Source organism: Bos indicus, chromosome X (genome assembly GCF_029378745.1).
Source record: "Bos indicus isolate NIAB-ARS_2022 breed Sahiwal x Tharparkar chromosome X, NIAB-ARS_B.indTharparkar_mat_pri_1.0, whole genome shotgun sequence".
Taxonomy (NCBI): Eukaryota; Metazoa; Chordata; class Mammalia; order Artiodactyla; family Bovidae; genus Bos; species Bos indicus.
In genome coordinates this window covers 2,408,517-2,433,983 of record NC_091789.1, presented here as the reverse complement: position 1 = coordinate 2,433,983, position 25,467 = coordinate 2,408,517, and the positions used below count along the sequence as shown (strand labels likewise).

At 41.3% G+C, this 25,467-nt stretch overlaps 1 protein-coding gene and 1 long non-coding RNA gene across 2 annotated transcripts in view; one reads left to right on the top strand and one right to left on the bottom strand.

Moving 5' to 3' along the window:
* WDR44 (WD repeat domain 44) overlaps positions 1–3,862 on the bottom strand; it is a 93,383-nt gene extending 89,521 nt beyond the window's left edge. The window contains exon 1 of the mRNA XM_070784337.1: positions 3,384–3,862. Within this exon, the coding sequence (XP_070640438.1) occupies positions 3,384–3,460 (77 nt within the window). The 5' untranslated portion in view covers positions 3,461–3,862. The remainder of the gene's footprint in view (positions 1–3,383) is intronic.
* A 219-nt stretch (positions 3,863–4,081) lies between these two features.
* LOC139180905 (uncharacterized) lies at positions 4,082–24,144 on the top strand. The gene is made up of 6 exons (XR_011565107.1): positions 4,082–4,582; positions 5,698–8,535; positions 9,047–9,192; positions 10,208–10,306; positions 18,806–18,889; positions 23,413–24,144. It is a non-coding gene; the product is annotated as an uncharacterized lncRNA (long non-coding RNA).
* The last annotated feature ends 1,323 nt before the right edge of the window (positions 24,145–25,467 follow it).

Sequence of the window (25,467 nt, the reverse complement as noted above, 5' to 3'; positions counted from 1 at the left end):
ACATGAAGAATGCTCAAAACATCACGTTTGTTTTTACAACATGTTCTCAGTGCCAGCCTTTAGTATGTGTATGCATAATCCACACAAAATAGCACAAACATTCATTTCACATATAATTTACCCAGTAAATATCTAGTTTCAAATCTACAGGTCTTAAATCATGTACCAAATACCATCAAGTCTGTTAAAACTCTCCTCAAATTAAAGATGAGGAAATGAAATGACTCACAGTCCAGGGCTTTTTTGTACTATACCAAACTTCCTCCTCCCTTTCCTGCTTTATCAAAAGATAGCATGATAGCAGAATATAATTCTAGATAGTGAAACTGATCTGGATTCAAGTCCTAACTTTGCCATTAGTTTGCTGTGTCACCTTGGACAAGTCACTTTCCTTTCTCAGGGCTTTGGCTTTCACATTTTACATGAAGGAGTTAAACTAGATGTCCCTTCCAGTTGTAACATGCTATGATCTTGTAACAGCCCTATCTGACAAAACAAAATACACATTCTTGAAAGAGAAAGTGGGTATTTCTAGCCAAGAGAACTGAAGTTTGGGCTACTAGTTTTAAATATATGCATCAGTTCAACTTAGCAAGTTGGTCCTAAAGCATTTGACTCAAGTATCTCTTGGAGGAAATTACCTTGAATACACACACACACACACACACACACACACACACACACACACACACACACCCCCAGTATGGGGTAGCTATGATGTACTAGAAAAAAATACTGGAGTAGGAGTCCAAAGAACTGGTTTCAAATCCCAGCTGTCACTTACAAGCTGTGTCCCCTAGGCCAATTTATTAACCTCTCTGAGCCTAAGGTTCTTCATTAAAATGGAGAAAAGAATAAGGAAATCTGACCTAAAATATCAATCAAAATAAATCATTGTAACTGTGATGTACACTGCAAAGCTGGACAAGTGGAGATGATCTCCCACTGTGGAAAAGTAGCTGCATTCAAATCAAGTCTTCCTATAAAAAACTGGACTGATTTTTTAACTTTATTAACTCTGATTTAAGAGTAGAACAACAAAGCTGAAGACACCATTGGAAGGGGAAAAGAAGAAAGAAATCAGCTTTAGGAAATGGATTGTTTATCTGGATTCTGCTAATTAACAAAACATGAGATAACTCTCAACAGCCTACTCAGTTTACTACAATCTGGTGAAATGTTCTGTATACTCTAGAACATGCAATGCAAGGAACATTTCTTAAAGTGCCCAAACCGGGTCGGTTAACCTCTTAGAGTGCATATGGTGTAAATCTCTGAGTGTGTCTCAAGGGAGAGAAGATACTTCTAATAACCAATATCTGATGATACCATATGTTTTCACAAATCAAGATTTCTCACTCATTTCTAGGTTGTTAGTTACCCAGCCAAGTTTCCTCACAGTACCTTATGCAAATAACAAAAACTGTCACAAAGGACAGAGGAAATGTTAATAATGCCAACCTTGTGCAGTCCTCTCAGTACTGCTAGTTCTTTTCAGATTAAATTCTCCAGTAGAGTTGAATTTCCTTCGAAATCCCCTCAGTAATGCAGGATGGAGCCTTGAAATTCATAGACTGACAGTAGTTTTACCCATAGAGCTCAACATCCTCAATATTTGGGCAGGTTAGAGTTAAATTCAGAAGGCTGGGTCCTAAGAGATGTTTTTACTTTTCACCTAGCATATCAAAGGATCAAAATGCTTGAGAAGTTTATTATTCCAGGAGGGAAGAAGTGACTAGCAATTCTATCAAAATGACTCATTCAGTTTAGATAAGTTAAATAACTCCAAGTTGTGCATACTTCCTCCCAAAGTAAGCACCCTGTGAAGTTAAATTTGCTAATTACAAGAAAGGAAGGAGAAGGGAATGAACACTGGAGTTCTTTCTGCCAGGTACTGGATTACTAGGCAGTTTACACAGGTCCTGATGTAGCCGTTATTCAAAATTAAATGTTACATTCATTGAAAAGAAACAATACTCACACAGCTCTAAATTTATTAAATCATATGATTACTTTAAGGGGAATACCAGGAAGACAAAATTTAATTTCAGAGGACTCCTATATACTTGGAAATCCAAGTGAATTTTCTATCCTCTACCATCTAGCTGTGAATTTGTTCCATATATTGAACTTAAAGGAGATTCAATGCCATCTCAAGTTTGGCCATTGCCACCTTCAAATCCCATACTAGCGATTTGAAGGTTGGTGGAAACACACTCATTAACGACCCACCAACGTACATTTTCTCTGCTTTTGTTGCTGTAACTTTTGGGGTACATATTATATATAATACCTATTCAGTTTTAGAACGACTTCTAGAATGTACAGATAATAGTAATTTGCATTAAGGTATTTCTTCCACGGGTAAGCTTGCAAATTGAAGGCAGCTGACTTTTGGAACCATATTAGTGACTTTTACAGTAACATGACAAATTTTACCCATTTTCAAGTTCTCATAGCACGAAAATGTATTTCACTGCCTCTAGTGCCACACAAGACCAGTAGAAGAGTTCGGTGAACTCGCTTTAAACATTATTCCAACTGGGAAGAGTCGGGAGTGGGTCAGTAGAAGTCCCAGGCAAAGCGAAGCCTTCCAACTACTGTAGTTCCTACTCAGAATCTCCCTATTAATCACCACTAAAACATTTTGCAGAATTAGATAAAGAGCACCAAGCTGTGGCTCTCCTTCCAACCACAGATTACTCAGCACTTGTTTGTATCGCTGCAGTCGGTTGTACACATTTCTGTACGGCAACTCTTTTAAGACCGCAGTCTCGCTAATGGTAAAGGACCTCGTCTTCGATTTCCTCTGCCTCATGGCAAGGTGGTATTTTAATAAAACACCGCGGATCTAGAGTACATCAGCTAGAGGACTTTCCTAAGTAAACACCCAGTCTTCCCCCTCCCCGCGCTCCGCTCCTTTTCTTTTTGTGCAACCAAAAGAGGACGGCGAATACGGAGTAGAGACACCTCTGAATCGGATAGGTAAGTTAGCGGCAAAAGAAGAAAAAAACAACCGTCAGTGCAATTCCTGTTACCGCTCCTTTAATCTATGGCCCCCAAGGCCAAAACGGATGTTTCAAGGTAAGCTCTGAAACCCTCAAATACACATCTCCGGCTCTCGAGCTCGTAAACTGTCCCACCTCGCAGAAAGCTGGACAAGAGAAAGAGGCTCCGAGAGAAGCCCGGGGGCCGTTTACCAGGGCCAAGAGGGAGGTTTGCCCGAGGTGGGCGATTGCCCTCCCGGAACTCACTCTGAAGTAGCCGAGGGAGACGGAGAGGGGCTGCGGCGGCGGGACCTGGAAGGGGTGTAGGGGGTACGGCACAGGGGAAGCCAGGAGACGGGGACGCCTGGCTTCTGGGCCAGGGCTCCGGTTACTTACCCGATAGGGTCGCCGCCCTCTAGGTGCACATCTTCAGGGGCATCAAAGAATTCCTCCGTGTCGCTTTCCGACGCCATTTATAGGACACACCCGCGGGTGAGGGGGCCGGCGCCGCCTGGAGGGAGGGTGACTCTCGTCTCCTCCTCGTCGTCCTCCACCCCGGCGAACCGTGGGGAGGTGGGTCCCGGAGAGGATGAGGAGGGAGCAGACGATCTGAAGAGAGGAGCTGGACAGGGGGCCGCCGGCAACTGCCAGACTGAGGCAATAACCAGCAGAGCGGCCGTCTGAGGAGGCGGCGGTGGATCCAGGGACTGTTGCTGCCGCCGCTCCCGGCGATAGGTGTGTGAAAAGAGCGAAAGAGGCGGTGGCTCTCCTCAGTGGGGGAGGGCGGGCGCGCGGACGACAGCAGCTCCAATATCTCCCGCAGCGGCAATTACAGCTGCTGGGAGAGCTAGTTGCCCGCAAAACACGGACGCGCACCTACCCTCGCGAGATTTCGGGAGGGGCCGGTGGGGCGTGGGCGGAGCGAAGAGGTGGCGGGGGCGGTTCCTGAGAGGCCGAGCTCAGATTTCTGGTACTCGAGAAGCCTATCAAAACGGCGCAAGCGCCGTTGAGGGCGTTCGGTGAGGGCCGGAAGTAGTGGGGAAGGGTGGGGATGAGTGTTCTGAGGGGAGGAGTCTAGAGCCTACGCCTGAGCGGGGCTGTCCCCCGACTTTGTGGGAGCGCGCCTGATGTAGGTGGGGTCCGGCAGAGTGTCCCATTCACTAACTCTGCAATTCTAAAGAGAGGCATTTTTAGACGGGTGATTTGGAGTCTGCTTTTTTTCTTATGAGGAAATGGTGTCGGGATAAGTTGGCATTGTGGTTTAAATTTTCGTCGATTTAATTTATCCAAGGCCCGATTCCCAAACCCTAGGGAGTAGGCGGGTCCACCTCCTCTAGCGTTATGGGGCATAACCTGTGCTATTTAGTTCAAGATCTCTAATTGAGATCTCTAGATAGGATCCTGCCGGCCAGAGGGTGGGGTCCAGGAGAGATAGTGGGGAGTGTGCCAGTTCAGTGGAGTAATGATGGATTTGTTGCTGGAGCTGAGCCACTGTAGGGCCTCCGGTTACTTTCTCTTTACAGATACCTATTGTTGCCCAGACTTAACGGGAGAGAAATTTTTACATACTGGTCAAGATGTGCATCAGTCAAATGGTAAATATATTGAGCAGATTCCGTTGCAAGGCTAAGAGCTTGTAACTTAATTCTGATCCTCGACTGCCCAGTGTCCAGTGATGAAAATAGAAAGGTGCTTATAAAAGACCAAGATGTTCTTTGTTAACGCATCATTGACTATCAAAGTGATAATGCTGACTTTATATATAATCGGGAAGCACATTTATTTTTCCAGCTGCCGAGACAGGAGGGCACTCGGAGTTGTTTGCACTACAATTGTTGCTCAAGATGGCGGCAGAAAAGCAACTGGGACCGGGGGCATGGCCTCAGAGAGGCTGGAATGGGATTCTAGATTCCTACGTGGAAAGCAACCAGGAAAAGATCTGGGGTTACCTGGCGAGTTTGTGTAAAACCGAATGCCATATACTATGTATTCTTTAACACCCTAGGGAGTTGAGGGAAAACGCTGCATAATCAAATAGGGTAATATTTCTTGCACCAAACCTTATGATTATTCATAAGGGGTAGATAAACACCAATAAGTAGCCACCTTCAGTTCAAGTCAGCTACTACTGTCAGTTAAGTTTAGGTTAGACTAAACTGACTGTCAAATAAGTCACTAAAAATAGAAAACAAAAATGTTTGGCTTCCAGAGCTTTTGGTATTTAAGAAGTGCACATAAGGGATTTGTGGACCCAATTATTAGCTTTTATGTGTTTTAAACATGCTAATTTTCTAGGTTTAAAAATATATCTCAAAGTACAAACTTTATTTTGTTGCTCACTATAAAGGGCTTTCCCAGGATGCTAAAGAACCCGCCTGCCAATGCAGGAGACCCAGAGTTCAATCCCTGAGTCAGGAAGATCCCTTGGAAGAGGGCATGGCAACCCACTCCAGTATTATTGCCTGGAGAATCCCATGGACAGAGGAGCCTTGTGGGCTACAGTCCATAGGGCTGCACAGAGTTGGACATGACTGAAGCAACTTAGCATACAATCAGGAAAGATACGCTTTTTTCCTTTACGGATTATGGAAAGATATAAGTAAATAAACTACCTGAATTTATTTTCTTCCTAGCTATGCAGCCCCAGCTATGTAATAGTTAATTTACATTTGCCTTAAAAATTAAAACTTGATGTCATGTTCTGTTCTAGGTGCTGAGCATGATTCAAAGATGAAGACAATTTACTTCCTGTTTCCCAGGAGCTCACAATCTAGCAATGGAGGAAAACACAGTCTCCTAAATTGGTGTTTTTCCCATTATTTCATACCACCTCTCTGGACCTTTTAAGGTACCTTAAACATTATGTTTAGAAAAAGCTGAAATGAAATAGGAATGATAATCCAATAACATTTTTAGAGCTGTTCAAGTTATCTATTTAAATGCTTTTATCAATTTTATGAGAAAGTGAATTTCTGGAAACGTCAAAACACATGTGTACCACCTATGATCATTTTTAAAGATGTCAAAAGATGTATTTGTTTTGTCTTAAACATCTGTTCTTGAGTTTTAAGGCAGCAGATTTTAGGCTTAGTCCAAGGCTGTGGTTTTAAAGCTTTTCTCCTTATTAGAAATGAAACTCTTTAATCAAACCTGATTTCATACAAAGGTCCACATATCATAAAAATAAAAACTATTATAGTTGAAGCAGGGATAATTCAGGTTCCTGCCTGCTTGGCCTTCCTTGACTCTCAAGAGACTGCTGCAAGGCTCCATTAAAAAAAAAAAGTGAAAACTATTGGTCCAAAGCAGGCGTTGGCGAATTATGGTACCAGAACTCTGGACAAATCTGTCCTGCTGTCTGTTTTTGTAAAGAAGGTTTTATTGGAACATAACCAGCCGTTGTTTATATATTGTTTATGTCTGCTTTCAGAGCGGAGTTGAGTGGCTCATTTCCAAGGACTATAAAAACTACACAGTTCTAAGGCTGATGGGTTTAAGGAAACTTTTTATGTTTCCTTATCTGCATAGCATAAACCCCGCTTAGGGATTTCAAGTGCTAAAGTCACAGCCAGTGTATGAAATAACTTGTCTATGGTGTGGAATACTGGCTCTCGCCTCTTGTCAAGAATAATACAAAATGGCAGTATCTTTGGGGCCAGTTTTGCTCCAACCCCAAGAGTAATCACCTAGAACATCAGTGATAAAACTGTAATGCATGTAGGCCTTTGCATAAACAAGAGCTAAAGTGATAACCCAGGGAAAAACTTTTTTATGTACAAGGTTAGGTGATTTGAGCTATAATATTTACATGAAAAGATTTAATATTGCAACCACCATGAGAGTTTTTATGGATTTAAAAGTAGCAGAATCCATGGGAAAAATCATTCTGAAAATGGCCAAAACTTGTCAAGGCCAAGATTAAATTCTGTAATCATCAACTTTCAATCATCTGTTTGAAAAGTCAGTTGTGTTACAGATTATAATAATAAAACTTAAAAAATCTTTTGACTTTGAATTTTTATGCCTTTTTCAGGTCCATTCTACCTTCTTTTTTAAACGTCTTTATTGAATTTGTTACAATATTGCTTCTGTTTTATGTTTTTTGACTGTGAAGCATGTGGAATCTTAGCTCCCCAAACAGGTATTGAACCCACACCCCCTGCACTGACAGGTGAAGTCTTAACGCCACTGGACCACCAAGGAAGTCCCCACCTTCTTAATGATGGTTTGTGTTCATATTAAAATCAATTTTCGATCTCTGAGCACACAAGAACTGAAAGTAGAGAAAGAGTCTAGAAATGTGTCAAGAGACACAGAGAAGCCAGCCTGGAATTTAAAATGTGTTACTGATGTGTAATGAAATATTTTTTAGCCATATATGACTATTCAGGACCCTGGAAGAAAGCTAACTGGAATTATGTTAAACCAAAAAAGGGAATTTATTCACTTACATAGTTAAGTACAGACTGCTCTAACACTTGTCTGTTCCTTTGTGACTAATGTATTAGAGGACAATTTAAGTGTAAGATGAATTTTGCATTTTGTTATGGGCAGTTTTGTCAGCCAGAAACATTAGGTGAAAACAGAAAACTAAACCCAGATGAATCAAGTTGCAGAGGAGTACATAAAATACACATAGACCTCAGCCATCTACCAGTTGCCTCACTTCTTTGTATGTTTTCAGTTGCCTCACTTCTGTGTATTTTTTGTGTCATACCCATCCACATCTAGTGTTGCAGCTTTCCACCTGATTTCAGATAACTGTCCATCTGTCACCTCACAGTAACTCATAACTTGCAACCCTTCTGATACCCATTTCCACAAGCAAGCTTCAGGTCTTTTTCAAACTAAAGCACCATGTTTATTGTAGTATTTTTGTATTTTGTAACCAGTTAGCATGTAAAACTGTGCTACCATTTTCATTAGGTTCATACCTTTTTTGTGTATGTGTCAGTGACAAAGTTTTAAAATCTTGTACTCCTAGTCCCATTTCCCCCATAAGCCCTGTGATTTTTACTGAACAACTTTGCATAGTGCAGTAATTTTGGGGAAAGCCTATGTTGTATTATAGCAACACTGACTGTAGTCCAGATGAAGTAGCTTCAGGCATAGTGGGATCCAGAGTCTAAGAGATCTCAAAACTTTCTCTTTCATCTTTGCTTATCTTTGCTGCTTTTGTGCTTAGACTTCAATTTTCCTATCACAGACAGATTCCTTTTTGTTGTCAGCAAAGCTGACTGTAGGCAATTGGTTTATACTGTCTTAATAATTCTCAGTCCTAAAGGAAGTAAGACTCTCTCTCTCCTAGTGTTGATATATTAAATCTCAGGGTCTATGTTGATTGGTCTTAGGAAGCCCCTGTAGCTAAGGGAAAAGAGACTCTGAATTTTCAGGCATGGGTCAACTGATTCCCTGCCACACACCATGGAGGGAGAGACTACTCTATCATCTTTCTTACTAGGACCACGTGGAGTATGCAATGGATGTTTTTTCCAAGAAAGGGTTACTAGCAGACAAGAACAATGTGCTAACCGCCAGTCGTTAAGGGGTAAGTCTCTATATTCATTGACGTGACAGGAGCTGATAATGTGTTAAATGAAAACAGATGTTATGAAATAATTGCATGAAGAATAATTCCATTTATGAAAATTATTTATCTATGTATCTATATGTGTATATAAGCGAAGAGAGTTCTGGAAGAGTGTTCCCAAATGATTAATGGTGATTGTCTTTGGTTGTTGATTAAAATAATAATGAAATTTATGGTTATTTGTACCTTTATAAAATGACTCAGTTTTCTACAATGAATATGTGTTACTGTGTAAACGAGGGGAAAATATTAAAAGAAAATATATAACCAATTATGTACAAGGTAGACTTACACATGAAATGAAAATCTGAGATTCATTTCCAATATAAGGTATTACATGTGTCACACTTAGCTTCTGGAACAGTTTAATAAGTGCCACTAAGAAAATGAACTTGGAAAAAATACCCACAAAGAAAATCTTGGAATGTAATTATTCTACTGATAAAAATTCATGTTTTCTACACTGCAGGCCTGACAAACAAAGAGAATGGTAATGATAATTTCTAAAGCAACTGTGAAATGATGCACTGATGTGGAGCTTCTAGAAGCAAAGTATAATGTTAGAGGTTCACTTCTAAATAATATGGACTAAGAATAATTTTGTTTTTCAAAACAGTAAGTAGTAATATATGACCTAATCTAAAGAGAGAGAAACTAAGACATATGAACTTTATGCTTCAAAAATTCACTCCAGGTCAAAATCTGAGGAAGAGATCTTTTATTTTTCTTTCGTGGAAGAAAAAGAGTATATACATTCATACATATATATGTATTTTTTAATTGGTGAAATAATCTGGTGGCAAACATTTACATAGAAGTATCAGTCAGGCTACTGTGCGCATGTGTGTGTATGTGCATATACAGTTTAATTGAGTTTACTATCTTATAGCAAATGAGCCATGTTAATGAGAGAAGTGTCTGAAATAGGAATATTGCTCCAAAAATTAAAGCAACTGGTTGATATTTCTTTTTTTCCCATTTTTATGGTATTTATCTAAATAGAAACATCCCGACATTGGGGTTTATGGTAGGCAGAATTTTAAGCTAGACCTCCAAGACTGCCTCGCTCCGTCTATACACACGTCTTCTCCCAGTTATTTAAATCAGTGCTAATCCATCTGCTGTTGTGATGGGATTGTGCAGATGTAATTAAAGTTCCAAATCAGTTGACTTTAAGATAGAGGGATGATACTTGTGAATCTGACCTAATCACATGAGCCCCTTGAAAGCAGAGTTTTCTCTAACTAGTGGGAAAAGAAAGTCAGAGAAATACTCTCTGGCAGGCTTGGGAAGAAAGCAAACATCTAGGAAAAAAAAAGAAAGAAAGCGAACATCATACTGTGTGCTGACTTTGGGGGCCAAGACATGTGAAATGTGGCCTCTAGGAATCAGGAGTAGCTCCCTGCTGCTAGTAAGGAAATGGGGACCTCAGTCCTCTGGCTGCAGGGGTATGAATTCTGCTGATAACCTGAATGGGGTGGGAAGAGGACCTCAAACTCCATATGAGAAAGCAGCCTAGCTGACACCTTGACTTCAGCCATGCTTCACCCTGAGCAGAGAGCCTAACCACACTGTACCCAGACTTCTGATTTACAGAACTATGAGCTAACAAATTTGTCTTTTTTTTTAGGCCATTCAGTTTGTGGTAATTTGTTATGAAACAGTAGAAAACTACTCCAGGGATAAATATCCTTATCTTCCCTCTGCCGGTTGAGAACCACGAATGTAGGTAGGTCCTGGAAAAACAAGTGTAACACATCAGCAGGTGCTGTTTGCTCTTTGAAGTCCTTGAATGCACTTGGGAATAAATGTCACCCTGGAAATGAACATTATGGTATGATGTAACAGAAGAAAAAACAGTGAGTTCAGAAAAAAGAAAAAGCTGTAACATGAATTTAAAATATGAAAGAAGTATCTTGCTTCACATACACTCACACACACAGTACACCTAAAATTCAACCCCGTTTGTAAATATTCTCTAGAACCTCAGCAATCTTGCTGCCCATGTGATGTTAGGGACTGTCTGGTTCCCTTTCTTCTGTAGTCTTTAACCACTGAGTGAACCTGCTTGCTTTTAGAATTTAACCTTAGTTTCAATGTTAATCTTACTATTGACCTTCCAGTATTTTTATCTGGCTTTACTGTGGTTGCTTGATTATTCATTCATTCAACAGAGGGCTTGATATGTGCTAGGCATTGTATTATTAGTAGGTTAGCAGTGGTATAGTTTAGTCCTTCTGTGATGAGCTTTTCATCTCTGTCACCTAAACTTGAACTCTGACACATGTAACCCAGATGATCTGGGAATTGAGCTTCTAGTGGTCATTTCTCAGTCCCTGAATAATTAAATCCCTAGCTTTTCATTTATGGCTTTTGCCTGTGTTCCTCATCTTTGAAGCCTAAACTTCTGGTTACCAGCCTTCTCCAGCCTGCCTTGACCACAATCTTCCAATATTCCCTAGCTAGTGCTAAGTTCGGAGAAGGCAATGGCAAGCCACTCCAGTACTCTTGCCTAGAAAATCCCATGGACGGAGGAGCCTGGTAGGCTACAGTCCATGGGGTCGCTACGAGTCAGACACGACTGAGCGACTTCACTTTCACTTTTCACTTTCACACAATGGAGAAGGAAATGGCAACCCACTCCAGTGTTCTTGCCTGGAGAATCCCAGGGACGGCAGAGCCTGGTGGGCTGCTGTCTATGGAATCGCACAGAGTCGGACACGACTGAAATGACTTAGCAGCAGCAGCAGCAGTGCTAAGTTATGGGCTTGAAATCTTTTTGCCAGATCTGTTTTCCTACTTCAGTCATCCTATCCACCTGGGTCACATTGGCTGGCCGTTCTGGTTGGTCAATATCTCTTCAATCTTTAGACCCAGCCTGTCCATATACTTCTTTAAGTTGAGAAATAGTGGACATAATTTTAGGTTTTCAAAAGTTTAACAAAGTTTTATAACTATAATGGCCATTTTGTCAAAAGTAGGCAATTTGTTTAAAAACTAATCATGGAGCTGATCTCAGTCTTGGACAAAAGTCTGAAAGTCATGATGTAAGTAGAGGGATGGGGGATGAAAAGGAAATAATCATTTGTTCTATACCAGTGATCTGGCTGGCATTTTACATGTTATCTCAGTGATTAAATTCTCTAACCTTTCCCCACTGTGCTGTTTTTTAAAAAAATTTTTATAGGAAGGGACCTGAAGCATGGTAGCAGGGTCAGAATTTGAACTTAGATGTACCTGGCCCTCAAATTTATGCTTTTCCTAGTATTCTGCATCAAAATGCAAACTTTTCTCTTTTTTTCTTTTGGAGATTGCAGAATGGTCACACTAGGACAGGATTAACAGAGCTCACCTACCACTTTAGGCTCTGAAGGAAAGATCTGCGTTGACTATACGTAATCTTACTTCTGGTATTCTGAAAGATAAACCATTAGGCTTATTCAAGCAACTGTACTCAATTGTCTTTGCTCCTTTTGAAGGTGACATGAATGGACACTCTAATTGTGGTCTATCCAGGATTGTCATGTGGGCAAATGAAGGGTTGATATTAGCCTAGTTAAGTTTAGTAGAGTGAGCAAGTTCATTAAGGGTGGCCTGAATGTAAAGACTTGTATATTTCACTAACTTTGGAAAATGCTTAGCCATTCTCTCTTTCTTATTATTTTTAATATTTCCTTCTAGGACTTCCATTAGATGCTTGTTGATCCTTTATATGTTGATAAAGACATATATCCTCCATACGTCTTTACCTGTCTTTCATATTTTCCCTTGTGTATGCTGCTGCTGCTGCTAAGTCGCTTCAGTTGTGTCCGACTCTGTGCGACCCCATAGACGGCAGCCCACTAGGCTCCTCTGTCCCTGGGATTCTCCAGGCAAGAATACTGGAGTGGGTTGCCATTTCCTTCTCCAATGCATGAAAGTGAAAAGTGAAAGTGAAGTTGCTCGGTCATGCCCGACTCTTAGTGACCCCATGGACTGGAGCCTACCAGGCTCCTCCGTCCATGGGATTTTCCAGGCAAGAGTACTGGAGTGGGGTGCCATCGCCTTCTCCTCCCTTGTGTATATTATGATATTTATTTGTGAACATGTGTTCCTTGGAACTTTTTCTTTGGAGACTGAGACCTGGGTTTAAAGTGAATTCTTCTAGAGGAGAGTTGTATTTGCTTCTACTAGTCACCCAGGAATATTGCCAATCCACAGCTGTTTTAAGCTAAATTTCTCGTATGAGATGTTTTGGCCATAGATTTCTGGACCCATATGATTTATGGACCCAGAGCTGCCTGGGATTATGATGTCTGAGGGAAATTTCTCTCTCTTTGTCTCTTATACCCAGAGCCAAAACCAGCGCAAGCACCTATCTCTACTATCTGCCTCTGGGTGGTAGTTTTGCCCCCATTCATCCATTAAGAGCATCACCCTTTGGGAGTCTGACTATAAGCAGAGAAGGAAAGGGATGGTGTATGCCTGATCTAACTGCTAACCTTGCTTGCCTCCCAGGATTTGTCTTCTTTGTCCCTTGCACTTGCCTGGCCCTTTAAAACTACTAGGAACCAGTAGTGATCCAAAGGTAGATGCCATCTTCAGAGCTTCCTTTTTTATTCTGAATCAGTGCTGACATATCCTTACTGGCTGTTATTTTCCCACTATCTCAACCATCAGCCCTGAATTTAAAAGAATATATTCTATCTATCATACTTGTCTATCATTATCTGTCTATATATCTGTCTACTTATTTTAAGATGTGCTAAACTAGAGGTACTTCTTTGGCCATCTCTTTTGGCATATTACCTCAATTCAATTCTGTTCTACAGAAAGATGTTTGGATAGGTAGATTAAGATCTGTACAGTTATCATGGAGGCAGTCTTCCAGGCAAAAAGTAAAACTGATGATACAGAAGCTCTTCTTCTAGGTTTATATCAATTAGGCCATTGCTTAGTTGTGGTGGATGTGTTTTTACCAGATTTATCATATCTTCAAAAAAACAAAGAAGTTTGAGGCCTGGATCAGGTAATGTGATATAATTACTTCTACCAGCAGCAGATCCTAAAGCAGACACTTTCTGGACTAGAGAATTGCAGAACATAGATCAAAAACTGGGTAGGAGGTGAGACTCCTTTTTTTCCAGAAGAGCGTAAGGATAGCTAGTCTGCCCAGGAAGTGTGGAGATTCAATTTATTTGAAACTGAGCTACTTTCTTACTGAGGAGCCATAACCTTTGTCTAAGAAGGGGTCAGTCATTTCTTTGATTGGAATCTAAGTCTTCCTCTTTTGGGTATACATTGGTTAGTGAACAGCTATTCAATGTCCATCATTTTGGTTGAGGGATGAATGTCAGTGAGGCTACTAACAGAAACCCATTTCCTCTGGTCATGCACCATATGTGGGAAACTCAGAGTCTAAGTCATATTTCATACCACCCTGGGAAAGACTCTGCTGCTGCTGCTGCTTAGTCACTTCAGTCATGTCCGACTCTGTGCGACCCCGTAGACGGCAGCCCACCAGGCTCCTGCGTCCATGGGATTCTCCAGGCAAGAGTACTGGAGTGGGTTGCCATTTCCTTCTCTAATGCATTAAAATGAAAAGTGAAAGTGAAGTTGCTCAGTCGTGTCCGACTCTTATCGACCCCACAGACTGCACCCTACCAGGCTCCTGCGTCCATGGGATTCTCCAGGCAAGAGTACTGGAGTGGGGTGCCATTGCCTTCTCCAGGGAAAGACTCTAGATCCCATCAATTTCTGAGGATGCCCATTGTAAATCTAAAAGTCATTCTGTGGGCCAAAGGATAGAAGGGAAGAAGTGATTAAGTAGTAATACCCTGAGCCACCCGAGGACTAAGAGTTGGGATGGTCATGGAGGGTGTTTATGGTGTTATAAAGGAAGAGTTTCATAGTGAGAAAAATAGGAGAATTTGTTTTCAGCTTAGATTCAAAACCGTAAGTGGCTTTTCCAGCAAAATGTATTGAAAGTGCATCTCCTATTGTCCTACCTTGAAAAACACTGATTTAAAAAAATAAGAGACTCCTACTATTCCAGAGAATATAGATGCAGAATGCTGTTTAGCCCAGTAATTCTCAACCTGAATTTACTATCCTGTCCACAAAAATGAGTCTTGTCAAAAGCTCAGCCACCTTGGATAGAGGGCACACATCAGTTGATTTTCATATATCCCCTTGCCTCCCCACTGCCTCTCTTTTGGAACAATCAGATTAGACATTAATGAAAGTATTGCAAAATCTGGGACTTCACTGATGGCTCAGAGGTAAAGAATCTGCCTGCAATGCAGGAGATGCAGGTTCAATCCCTGGGTCGGGAAGATCCTTCAGAGGTGGAAATGGCAACTCACTCCAGGATTCTTTCCTGGAAAAAATCCCATGGGCAGAGGAGTTCATGGTGTTGCAGAGAGTAGGACATGACTGAGTGACTAAACACACACACATTGCCAATTCCAGTTAACTAATACACTAGGTAGTCAGCTGTTCACAGAACACATTGGAAGGATGTAAAACTTAACATAGAAATCGTTTAATTTTCCATACTTAGAGCAAGTACACATGATTCTTAAGAAGCACCCTGAAGCTAGAATTGGATCTCCCAGGTCAGTCAGCATTGGAAAATAACTTGGCAGATAGACAGTGATCCTTGGATCCTTGAAGGAAAATGTATACAATTCCTTAGAAAGGAGAATATGGAGATTGTTATCAAAACCTGCCATAGACCCTTATAGTTTGTTTTATCTAAATATATGTAGTAAATAAACAAGCAGAGTGTATGTGTGTGTATTATGTATGAATGAGTAGGTATATGGTTCTTGTTAGAGTTCAGTTCAGCTTCAGTTATTCTCAACAGATATTTTTGCTGTCTTCATAAAGCCCCAAGATAAAGAACTCTACATACTGTTATAGGTATATAACCTGATGACCATGGTCAAGATTGTAACACCTAGAGTAAAGAAAGCTGGAAATTCCCTGTGGTCCAGTGGTTAGGACTCTCTGTTTTGCACTGCCATTGGCATGAGTTCAATACCTGGTTAGGGAACTAAGATTCTGCAAGCTGTGTGGTGTGGCCAAAATAAAATATGTAAATAAAGTAAGTAAGGAAAGTTGTGTAAGCAACATGTCTTACTGCAATGGTTTTCAAACTATATACTCTTCTAGGGAGCTGCTTAAAATATAGATCCTGGAACTTCATCCTGGGCCTATTGAATTCTGATTTCTGGGAAGCCCCTGAAATTAGCATTTTAAGAAGCTTCCCTCAAGTGACTGTGATGCAGGTAGTCCTTAGATAACACCTTAAACAAGATCTAGTTGAGGAAGTGTCACATTATATTTGCATATTTGGTCATCAGACTGAGGATTCTAGCCATAAACACTCAGAGACATCTATAGGAAAAAAATGCCTTCCTTCTTCAAAGTGACTGTGAAATTGAGGAAGGAGGTCTAAAAGTGGGACTATTAAAGAAAGTATAAATGTAAGAATCTTAAGTATATGTAAATATTTAATGGCAATTAGTGTGTGTAGGGCGGTACTTTTTTTAAAACAAAACTATTTTTGGCTGCGTTGGTTCTTCAGTGGGGTGCACAAGCTTCTCTTTCTAGTTGTGGCCCTAGAGTACATGGGCTCAGTAGTGGCTATGCTCAGGCTTAGTTGCCCTCTGTCATGTGGGATCTTAGTTCCCTGACCAGGGATGGAACCTGTGTCCCCTACATTGCAAGGTGGATTCTCAACCACTGGACCACCAGAGAAATCCCCTGGGAAGTACTTTTGAAGATGTGTATTGTTCAAGCCTGAATGAGGGAAAGATTGAACTACAGGAAGGTAAGGACATGGAACCTCACGTAGTGGGTGGGTAATACCTAGGGGTAAACTTGTGAAAAACAAATCCAAAATCCAAAAGTGTATTTTTTGGAAAGAAAGAGAAGAGACGCAAAGTGTAGGATGGCCAGAGTCAAAAAGAAGCTCAAGAACACTGGGTACAGAATATATGATGAATGCCAGAAAGTACAGCAGCCGGGGAGAATCTGAAGAGAAGCAATAGACAGAAATGGCAGACCACTCAGGATGCTCTAGTCCTGGGGACAGGACCAGGAACAGTGTGGGAGCAGGACTTCTGTCACAAGCCGGGAGGAAGAGATAGAAAGAGGACATCCTGGGAGCAGCCAGAGGGAAGCTAACCAAGTGGGTGATGAGAAGTGGTCAGGAAGTTAATGCTGTTTCAAGCTGAAGTCAAAAGTCATGTGTGTTGAAGGCCAGATAACAAAGGACTTTAACTCCTTAAAGACCAAAAAGGAAATTAAAGCTTATATTGTAATCTGGGTCTGGAAGGTGGAAGTAGGAAAAATTAATTAGAAAAACTAGACTTTGTGGTCAGGGTCTAGGGACTGTTGTCACTCCCCTGTTTTATAGGAAGTATTAGCAGTGTTCTTACCTGGAGAATCCCAGGGAGAGCAGAGCCTGGTGGGCTGCCGTCTATGAAGTCACACAGAGTCGGACATGACTGAAGCGACTTAGCAGCAGCAGCAGCAGTGAATGCTGGAAAGACCTACTTAGTGGTTCAACCTGTGCAAAGTTGAGCAACACTTTGTGAAAAAGTGTTAGTCGCTCAGTCATGTCCGACTCTTTGAGACCCCATGGACTATAGTCCACCAGGCTCCTCTCTCCATGATATTTCCCAGGCAAGAATATTGGAGTGAGTTGCCGTTTCCTTCTCCAGGGGGATCTTTCTGACACAGGGATCAAACCTGTGTCTCTTACCTCTGCATTGGCAGGTGGGTTCTTTACCATCTGAGCCATCAAGGAAGCCTGAGCAATACTTTGCCATCACCACAAATGTAAATAACTTTTCCTCAAATTTTCCTCTCAATGCTTTAAATTTACTTGTGTCTGAGATAGACCAAGAGAGTTGGTCAGTAGAGAAAAAATGAGGAGCCCATTATAGGCTGTCCAGATCCATTTCATCATATCTGCAACCCCAATAAGCTTTAAGTTAAAAAACAAGACGCTTACCCTTTAAGTCCTGAAAATAGGAAGAATATTTGCCATTTTTATTGTCAAACAGTCCTCCTTAGGGGCTTCCAAGGTGGCTCAGTGGTAAAGAAACTGCCTGCCAATGATGGAGATGTGGGAGACATCAATTCTTCAGTGCTCAGCTTTCTTTATGGTTCAACTCTCACATCCAAACATGGCTACTGGAAAAACCATAGCTTTGACTAGATGGACTTTTGTTGGCAAAATAATGTCTCTGCTTTTTAATATGCTGTCTAGGTTGGTGATCGGAGAAGGCAGTGGCACCCCACTCCAGTACTCTTGCCTGGAAAATCTCATGGACGGAGGAGCCTGATAGGCTGCAGTCCATGGGGTCGCTAAGAGTTGGGCACAACTGAGCGACTTCCCTTTCACTTTTCACTTTCATGCATTGGAGAAGGAAATGGCAACCCACTCCAGTATTCTTGCCCAGAGAATCCCAGGGACAGAGGAGCCTAGTGGGCTGCTGTCTATGGGATCGCACAGAGTCGGACACGACTGAAGTGACTTAGCAGCAGCGGCAGCAGGTTGGTGATAGCTTTTCTTTCAAGGAGCAAGCATCTTTTAATTTCGTGGGTGCAGTCACCATCTGCAGTGATTTTGGGGCCCAAGAAAATAAATCTGTCACTGTTTCCATTGTTTCCCCGTCTATTTGCCATGAAATGATGGGACCGGATGCCATGATCTTAGTTTTCTGAACGTTGAATTTTAAGCCAGCTTTTTCACTCTCCTCTTTCACTTTCATCAAAAGGCTCTTTAGTTCCTCTTCGCTTTCTGCTGTAAGAGTGGTATCATCTGCATATCTGAGGTTATTGATATTTCTCCCAGCAATCTTGCTTCCAGCTTGTGCTTCATCCAGCCCGGCATTTTGCATGATATACTCTGCATATAAGTTAAATAAGCACGGTGACAATATACAGCCTTGACGTACTCCTTCCCTGATTTGGAACCAGTCTGTTGTTCCATGTCCAGTTCTAACTGTTGCTTCTTAACCTGCATACAGATTTCTCAGGAGGCAGGTCAGGTGGTCTGATATTCCCGTTTCTTTAAGAATTTTCCACAGTTTGTTGTGACCCACACAGTCAAAGGCTTTAGCATAGTTAATGAAGCAGAAGTAGATGTTTTTCTGGAACTCTTTTGGTTTTTCTATGATCCAATGGATGTTGACAATTTGATCTCTGGTTTCTCTGCCTTTTCTAAATCCAGCTTGAACATCTGAAAATTCTCGGTTGAACATACTGCTGAAGCCTGGCTTGGAGAATTTTGAGCATAACTTTGCTAGTGTGTGAGGTGAGTGCAATTGTGTGGTAGTTTGAACATTCTTTGGCATTGCCTTTATTTGGGATTGGGATGAAAACTGACCTTTTCTAGTCCTGTGGCCACTGCTGAGTTTTCCAAATTTGCTGGTATATTGAGTGCCGCACTTTTAAGGCATCATCTTTTAAGATTTGAAATAGCTTAACTGGAATTCCATCACCTCCACTAGCTTTGTTTGTAGTGATGCTTCCTAAGGCCCACTTGACTTCGCATTCCAGAATGGCTGGCTCTAGGTGAGTGATCACACCATCATGGTTATCTGGATGGTCATGAAGATCTTTTTTGTATAGTTCTTCTGTGTGTTCTTGCCACCTCTTCTTAATCTCTTCTGCTTCTATTAGGTCCTTACCTTTTCTGTCCTTTATTGTACCCATCTTTGCATGAATTATTCCCTTGGTATCTCTAATTTTCTTGAAGAGATCTCTAGTCTTTCCCATTTTATTGTTTTTCTCTATTTTTTGCATTGATCACTTAGGAAGGCTTTCTATCTCTGCTTGCTAGTCTTTGAAATTCTGCATTCAGATGGGTATATCTTTCCTTCTCTCTTTTGCCTTTTGTTTCTCTTCTCAGCTATTTGTAAGGCCTCCTCAGACAACCATTTTGCCTTTTTGCATTTCTTTTTGTTGGAGATGGTCTTGGTCACTGCCTCCTGTACAATGTCACAAATGTCCTTCCATAGTTCTTCAGGTGCTCTATCAGATCTAATCCCTTGAATCTATTTGTCACTTGCGCTGTATAATCATAAGGGATTTGATTTAGGTCATACCTGAAAGGTCTATTGGTTTTCCCGACTTTCTTCAATTTAAGTCTGAATTTTGCAATAAAGAGTTCATGATCTGAGCTACAATCAGCTCAACTCAGTTAGGCCTTCACATTTCCTCATGGGCCAGAAATCTCCAAATTGTGTTTAGGCACTCGTACCCAGGATGAAGTTCCAAGTTGTTTGGTGTCTTCTTTATTGTGGAAGGACAACAACAGATGTCCTCTATTTCCATGGTCTCTCAACTCTCTCTCCTAATCACAGAAATACCTTCAAGTTTTGGTGTTGGGCTGGGTGAGCTGTCCTCAGGACTTTTTAGCTAAGCAGCTGTTGATAAGAATGTGATGGTGTAATGGAGGCATCTAGGGAAGCTGCTGTGGGGATAAATTGTCCTTGGTCATAGGATTGAGTCTATCTAAAAAAGAAAATTTTAGGTGGCTTCATTGTACACTGTGTCTCCTACCAGGCCCTGGAATGCTGCTGCATGCCAGTAGTAAATGTATCCCCACAAAATAGGGCTAGCTGAAATTATAAATAGCTTCTAAAGAGACTTATTATTTCCTCTATAATGTTTTTTTTTTTTAATAATAAATTAGTTTAGGAAGCTAAAATTACGATAGGTATATCTTTGAGCAGATTAGTTGTTAGTGACAGTCATGTTCTTTTACACTATTGGTGACAATATTTAGTCTAAATCAGCAGTAAGATTTTTATGTTCTTTTTTGGGGGGGCGGGGAAGGGGGTGTTGTGTGGCATGCCAGATCTTAACTCCCCAATCAGGTATTAAACCTTTGCCCCCTGCAATGGAAGTACAGAGTCTTAACTGCTGGACTGCCAAGGAAGCCCCAATTCCTATGTTCTTATAATGTAATACTTCCTCATATTTTTACAAAAGAGATTCATATGACACAAAAATATTAGTGGAAACTTGTGTTTTTATATCATTGGGAGGGTTTATTCACTTGTTCCTTCATTTCTTCTCCACAGGTACTAGGATTGTAAAATTGAATAAAACATAGCTTATTCCCTCAAAGACCTTAGAGTTTAGAAAGGAGGACAAATATACCTAAAACTGGTTGAAATACAGTGGAGTTTTAGAGATATGTGGTAGCAGTGGTTCTCAATCTCGGTACATGTCAGAATCACCAGACAAGCTTTGACAAATCCTGATGTCCAGGCAGTTCTAGAGTGACTGTCTTTCCCTGAAAAGAGAAGGAAACTCCATAGCTGAATTTTGAAAGATGAGTAGCTTACCAAGTTATAAAGAGGAGGAAGGACATGGTAGACAGGAAATACACACATGGGGGAACTTCAAGATTGTAGACATCAGATCTTACCATGGCTAGAAAACATGCTGAGAAAGATGTGTTTGGAGAAGTAGGCAAAGAGATAGATCTTAAAGGGCCCTAAAGAGATATTTATACTTTATTATGTATGGAGCCGCTGAAGGGTTTTAAGCAGGGGACTGCCATGATCACGGTCAGCTTTGGGGTTTTGAAAGCTCATTCTGGTAGCAATGTTAAGGAAGGAGTAGACAACCCCAAACTGGGTCAGAGAGACCTGTTAGGAGGTTACTATACAAATCCAAATGAAAAATCCTATGGGTCTGGTCTAAGGCCATGGTAGTAGGGATAAAGTAGAAGAAATGGGGGCTTCCCTGGTTGCTCAGTGGTAAAGACATTGCCTGCAATGCAGGAGACTCAGGTTCAATCCCTGGGCTGGGAAGATCCCCTGGAGGAGGAAATGGCAACCCAGTCCAGTATTCTAGCCTGGGAAATCCCATGAACAGAGGATCCTGGCAGGCTACAGTCCATGGGATTGTGAAGAGTTGGACACAACTTATCAACTAAAACAAAAGAAAACAAACATAAGAAATGGTCGTGAGAAATATTTAGGAGGTAAATCAGTTTGGAGCTTGGAGGGGACACAGGGGAAAAGAAAGCATGGGATTGTGGAGTTTCTCGTTATGTGTCTGGGAGAATCCATCTCCCAGAATAATGGAAATAAAAATAAACAAATGGGACCTACTTAAACTCAAAAGCTTTTGCACAGTAAAGGAAACAATAAACAAAATAAAAAGGCAGCCTACAGATTGGAAGAAAATACTTGCAAACGATGTGACCTATAAGGGATTAGTCTCCAAAAGCTACAAACAGCTTATGATGCTTAATAGCATCAAAACAAACAACCCACTTAGAAAATGGGCAGAAGACCTGAATAGACATTTCTCCAAAGAGGACATACAGATGGCTAATAGGCACATGAAAAGATGTTCAGTATTGCTAGTTATTAGAGACATGCAAATCAAACCTACAATGAGATATCATCTCACACCAGTCAGAATGGTCATCATCAAAAAACCCACACACAGTAAATGCTGGAGAGGATGTGAAGAGAAGGGAACCCTCCTATGTTGTCGGTGGGAATGTAAATTGGTACAGGGACTATGGAGAACAGTATGGAGGTTCTTGAAAAACCTAAAAGTAGAGCTAACGTATGACCCTGCGATCTCACTCTTGGGTATATATGCAGAGGAAAACATGCCCCCAAATATACAAGCACCCCAATGTTCATTGCAGCACTGTTTACAATGCATGGAAGAAACATAAATGTCCATCAACAGAGGAGTGGATAAAGAAGACATGGTACATATATACAATGGAATATTACTCAGCTATTAAAAAAAAGAAATAGTGCCATTTGTGGCAACATGGATGGACCTCGAGAGTGTCATACTAAGTGAAGTTAAGTCAGAGAAAGAGAAATATCTATGACATCCCTTATATGTGGAATCTAAAAAGAAATGATACAAATTAACTTACTTACAAAATAGAAACAGACTCACAGACTTAGAAAACTAACTTAAGGTTACCAGGGGGAAGGGATAGTTAGGGACTTTGGGAAGGTCATGTACACACTCAGTTCATTTCAGTTCAGTCAGTCAGTCGTGTCTGACTCTTTGAGACCCCATGAATCGCAGCACGCCAAGCCTCCCTGTCCATCACCAACTCCCTGAGTTCACCCAAACTCATGTGCATCAAGTCTGTGATGCCATCCAGCCATCCCATCTTCTGTTGTCCCCCTCTCCCCCTGCCCCCAATCCCCCCCAGCATCAGAGTCGTTTCCAGTGAGTCAACTCTTTGCATGAGGTGGCCAAAGTATTGGAGTTTCAGCTTCAGCATCAGTCTTTCCAACGAACACCCAGGGCTGATCTCCTTCAGAATGGACTGGTTGGATCTCCTTGGAGTCCAAGGGACTTGCAAGAGTCTTCTCCAACACCACAGTTCAAAAGCATCAATTCTTCAGCGCTCAGCTTTCTTCACAGTCCAACTCTCACATCCATACATGACCACTGGAAAAATCATACCCTTGACTAGACGGACCTTTGTTGACAAAGTAATGTCTGTGCTTTTTAATAGGCTATCTAGGTTGGTCATAACTTTCCTTCCAAGGGGTAAGCGTCTTTTAATTTCATGGCTGCAGTCACCATCTGCAGTGATTTTGGAGCCCCCAAAAATAGAGTCTGACACTGTTTCCCCATCTACTACCCATGAACTGATGGGACCAGATGCTATGATCTTCGTTTTCTGAATGTTGAACTTTAAGCCAACTTTTTCACTCTCTTCTTTCACTTTCATCAAGAGGCTTTTTAGTTCCTCTTCACTTTCTGCCATAAGGGTGGTGTCATCTGCATATCTGAGGTTATTGATATTTCTCCCGGCAATCTTGATTCCAGCTTGTGCTTCTTCCAGCCCAGTGTTTCTCATGATGTACTCTGCATGGAAGGAGGTTCGTGACATTGTACAGGAGACAGGGATCAAGACCATCCCCATGGAAAAGAAATGTACACACTGCTATATTTAAAATGGATAACCAACAAGGACTGACTGTATAGCACATGGAACTCTGCTCAGTGTTATGTGCCAGCCTGGATGGGAGGAGGGTTTGGGAGAGAATGGATACAGGTATATATATGGCTGAGTCCCTTTGCTATTTACCTGAAACTACCACAACGTTGTTAATTGGTTATATCCCAACACAAAATAAAAAGTTTAAAGTTTGGGGGAAAAAAAAGAACATCATGGACAGGAACAGAAGTCAGAGTGGAAGTCAGTTTGAGGAGGCATGTGTTTGATTCTAGTGTTGAGTTGAATGTGAGGTGGTGAAAAATCATGAAGAAATTGCAAGGCTTCACTTAAATACACAGGACTGGACATTTGAAAAGTGGTCAGAGCAAGTGATAGAAAGCTTAGATTCATACTCATCGAAATGATAGGAACTGTGGGAGTAAATGGATTCTCTGAATTTTGACAGTTTTGTTTCTTCCTTCTTTCTTCCTTACCTTACCTGATGGCCCTCTAGTGACAACAAGCACATACTATACAGGATGCTTGGGGCTGGTGCACTGGGACGACCCAGAGGGAGGGTAGGGGAGGGAGGAGGGAGGAGGGCTCAGGATGGGGAACATGTGCATACCTGTGGCAGATTCATGTTGATATATGGCAAAACGAATACAATATTGTAAAGTTAAAAAATAAAATAAAAATAAGAAACAAAAAGTGCCTCAACTCAGTTAATGTTATCATGAAATGTATCTTCAGAACCCTGATTTGGTCAAAATATTATTGTATTACTATTTCAATATGAATGTAAGGCAGCACATCTATGCAGCAGGGGCCTCAGGCACCTCAGATTGAGCCTAAAGATGTCATTCGTTGTAATTCTGGGAGATTCAAGAGGATTTGAAATTGACCTCCCAGGAATCTAATTTCTATGAGGACTCAAGGAGGCTCCTGTCAAAGACTTTATTCCAAAACAGTGGATATCACATCAGAATCACCTAGGGAGCTTAAAAAAACATCCCTTTGCCTACGATGCATCTCAGACCAATTAATCAGAACCTCTGAGGATGGAGCCTGACCAGGCATCAAACTTCCTCAGGTGATTCTTTGCACAGCCAAGATTGAGAACTGTAGCTCTAGAGGATGCGAGCATAGAGATACACAGGATTGAGTCAAGGATACTGACAAATGAAGCAGGGGAAGAGGGGTTCTGGGTACAACATGTTTCTATCAATCAAATTGCCCTGGATTTAGCCCCCAGGGAGTTATACCCATGGCTGTCCCTGGATTGCCATACTTGAGACTAGGTCTAAAGAGCTGCAAAAGAGTAAAAGCTAAAATAACAGTGCCCTCTAAAACTCAGTAGGATAGTAAGAGCACAAGGGGTTACCAGCTTTGACAGCAACACTGGCAGTATTGGTTGTGGTGATGCATTCAGCACAATTTTATTGAAAGCTATATTATGTGCTAGGTACTAGTCTAGGTGCTAAGGATACAGTGGCAAACAGGACTGACAAGGTCCTTTCTCTCTTGGATCATGGATTCTCATAGTTTTTTGGTGGAAATGAGCTAAAAAAAAAACAGTGTCAGATATTGAGAAATAGACTAACAAAAGAGGGTGCAGAATATTAAATGGAGTAATATGATAGAGGATGAGTGGGCATTTGTATTGATAGGTCAGGGAAGGTTGCTCTCTGCAGAGGAGACATTTAAGGTAAAGTATGAATAACAAGGAGGAGGCAGCCACATAAAATGCAGGGGGATGAATATTCTAGGCACAGAGAACAGCAAGTTCTCTTGACTTGAAGGCTTTCAAGAAGCTTGGCATGTTTGAGGAACAGAAAGGAAGCCAGTTTTCAAAAAAATTGATTATTTTTTGACTGTGGTGTTTTCGTTGCTGTACATGGACTTTCTCTAGTTGCAGTGCTCGGGTTTCTCATTGTGGTGGC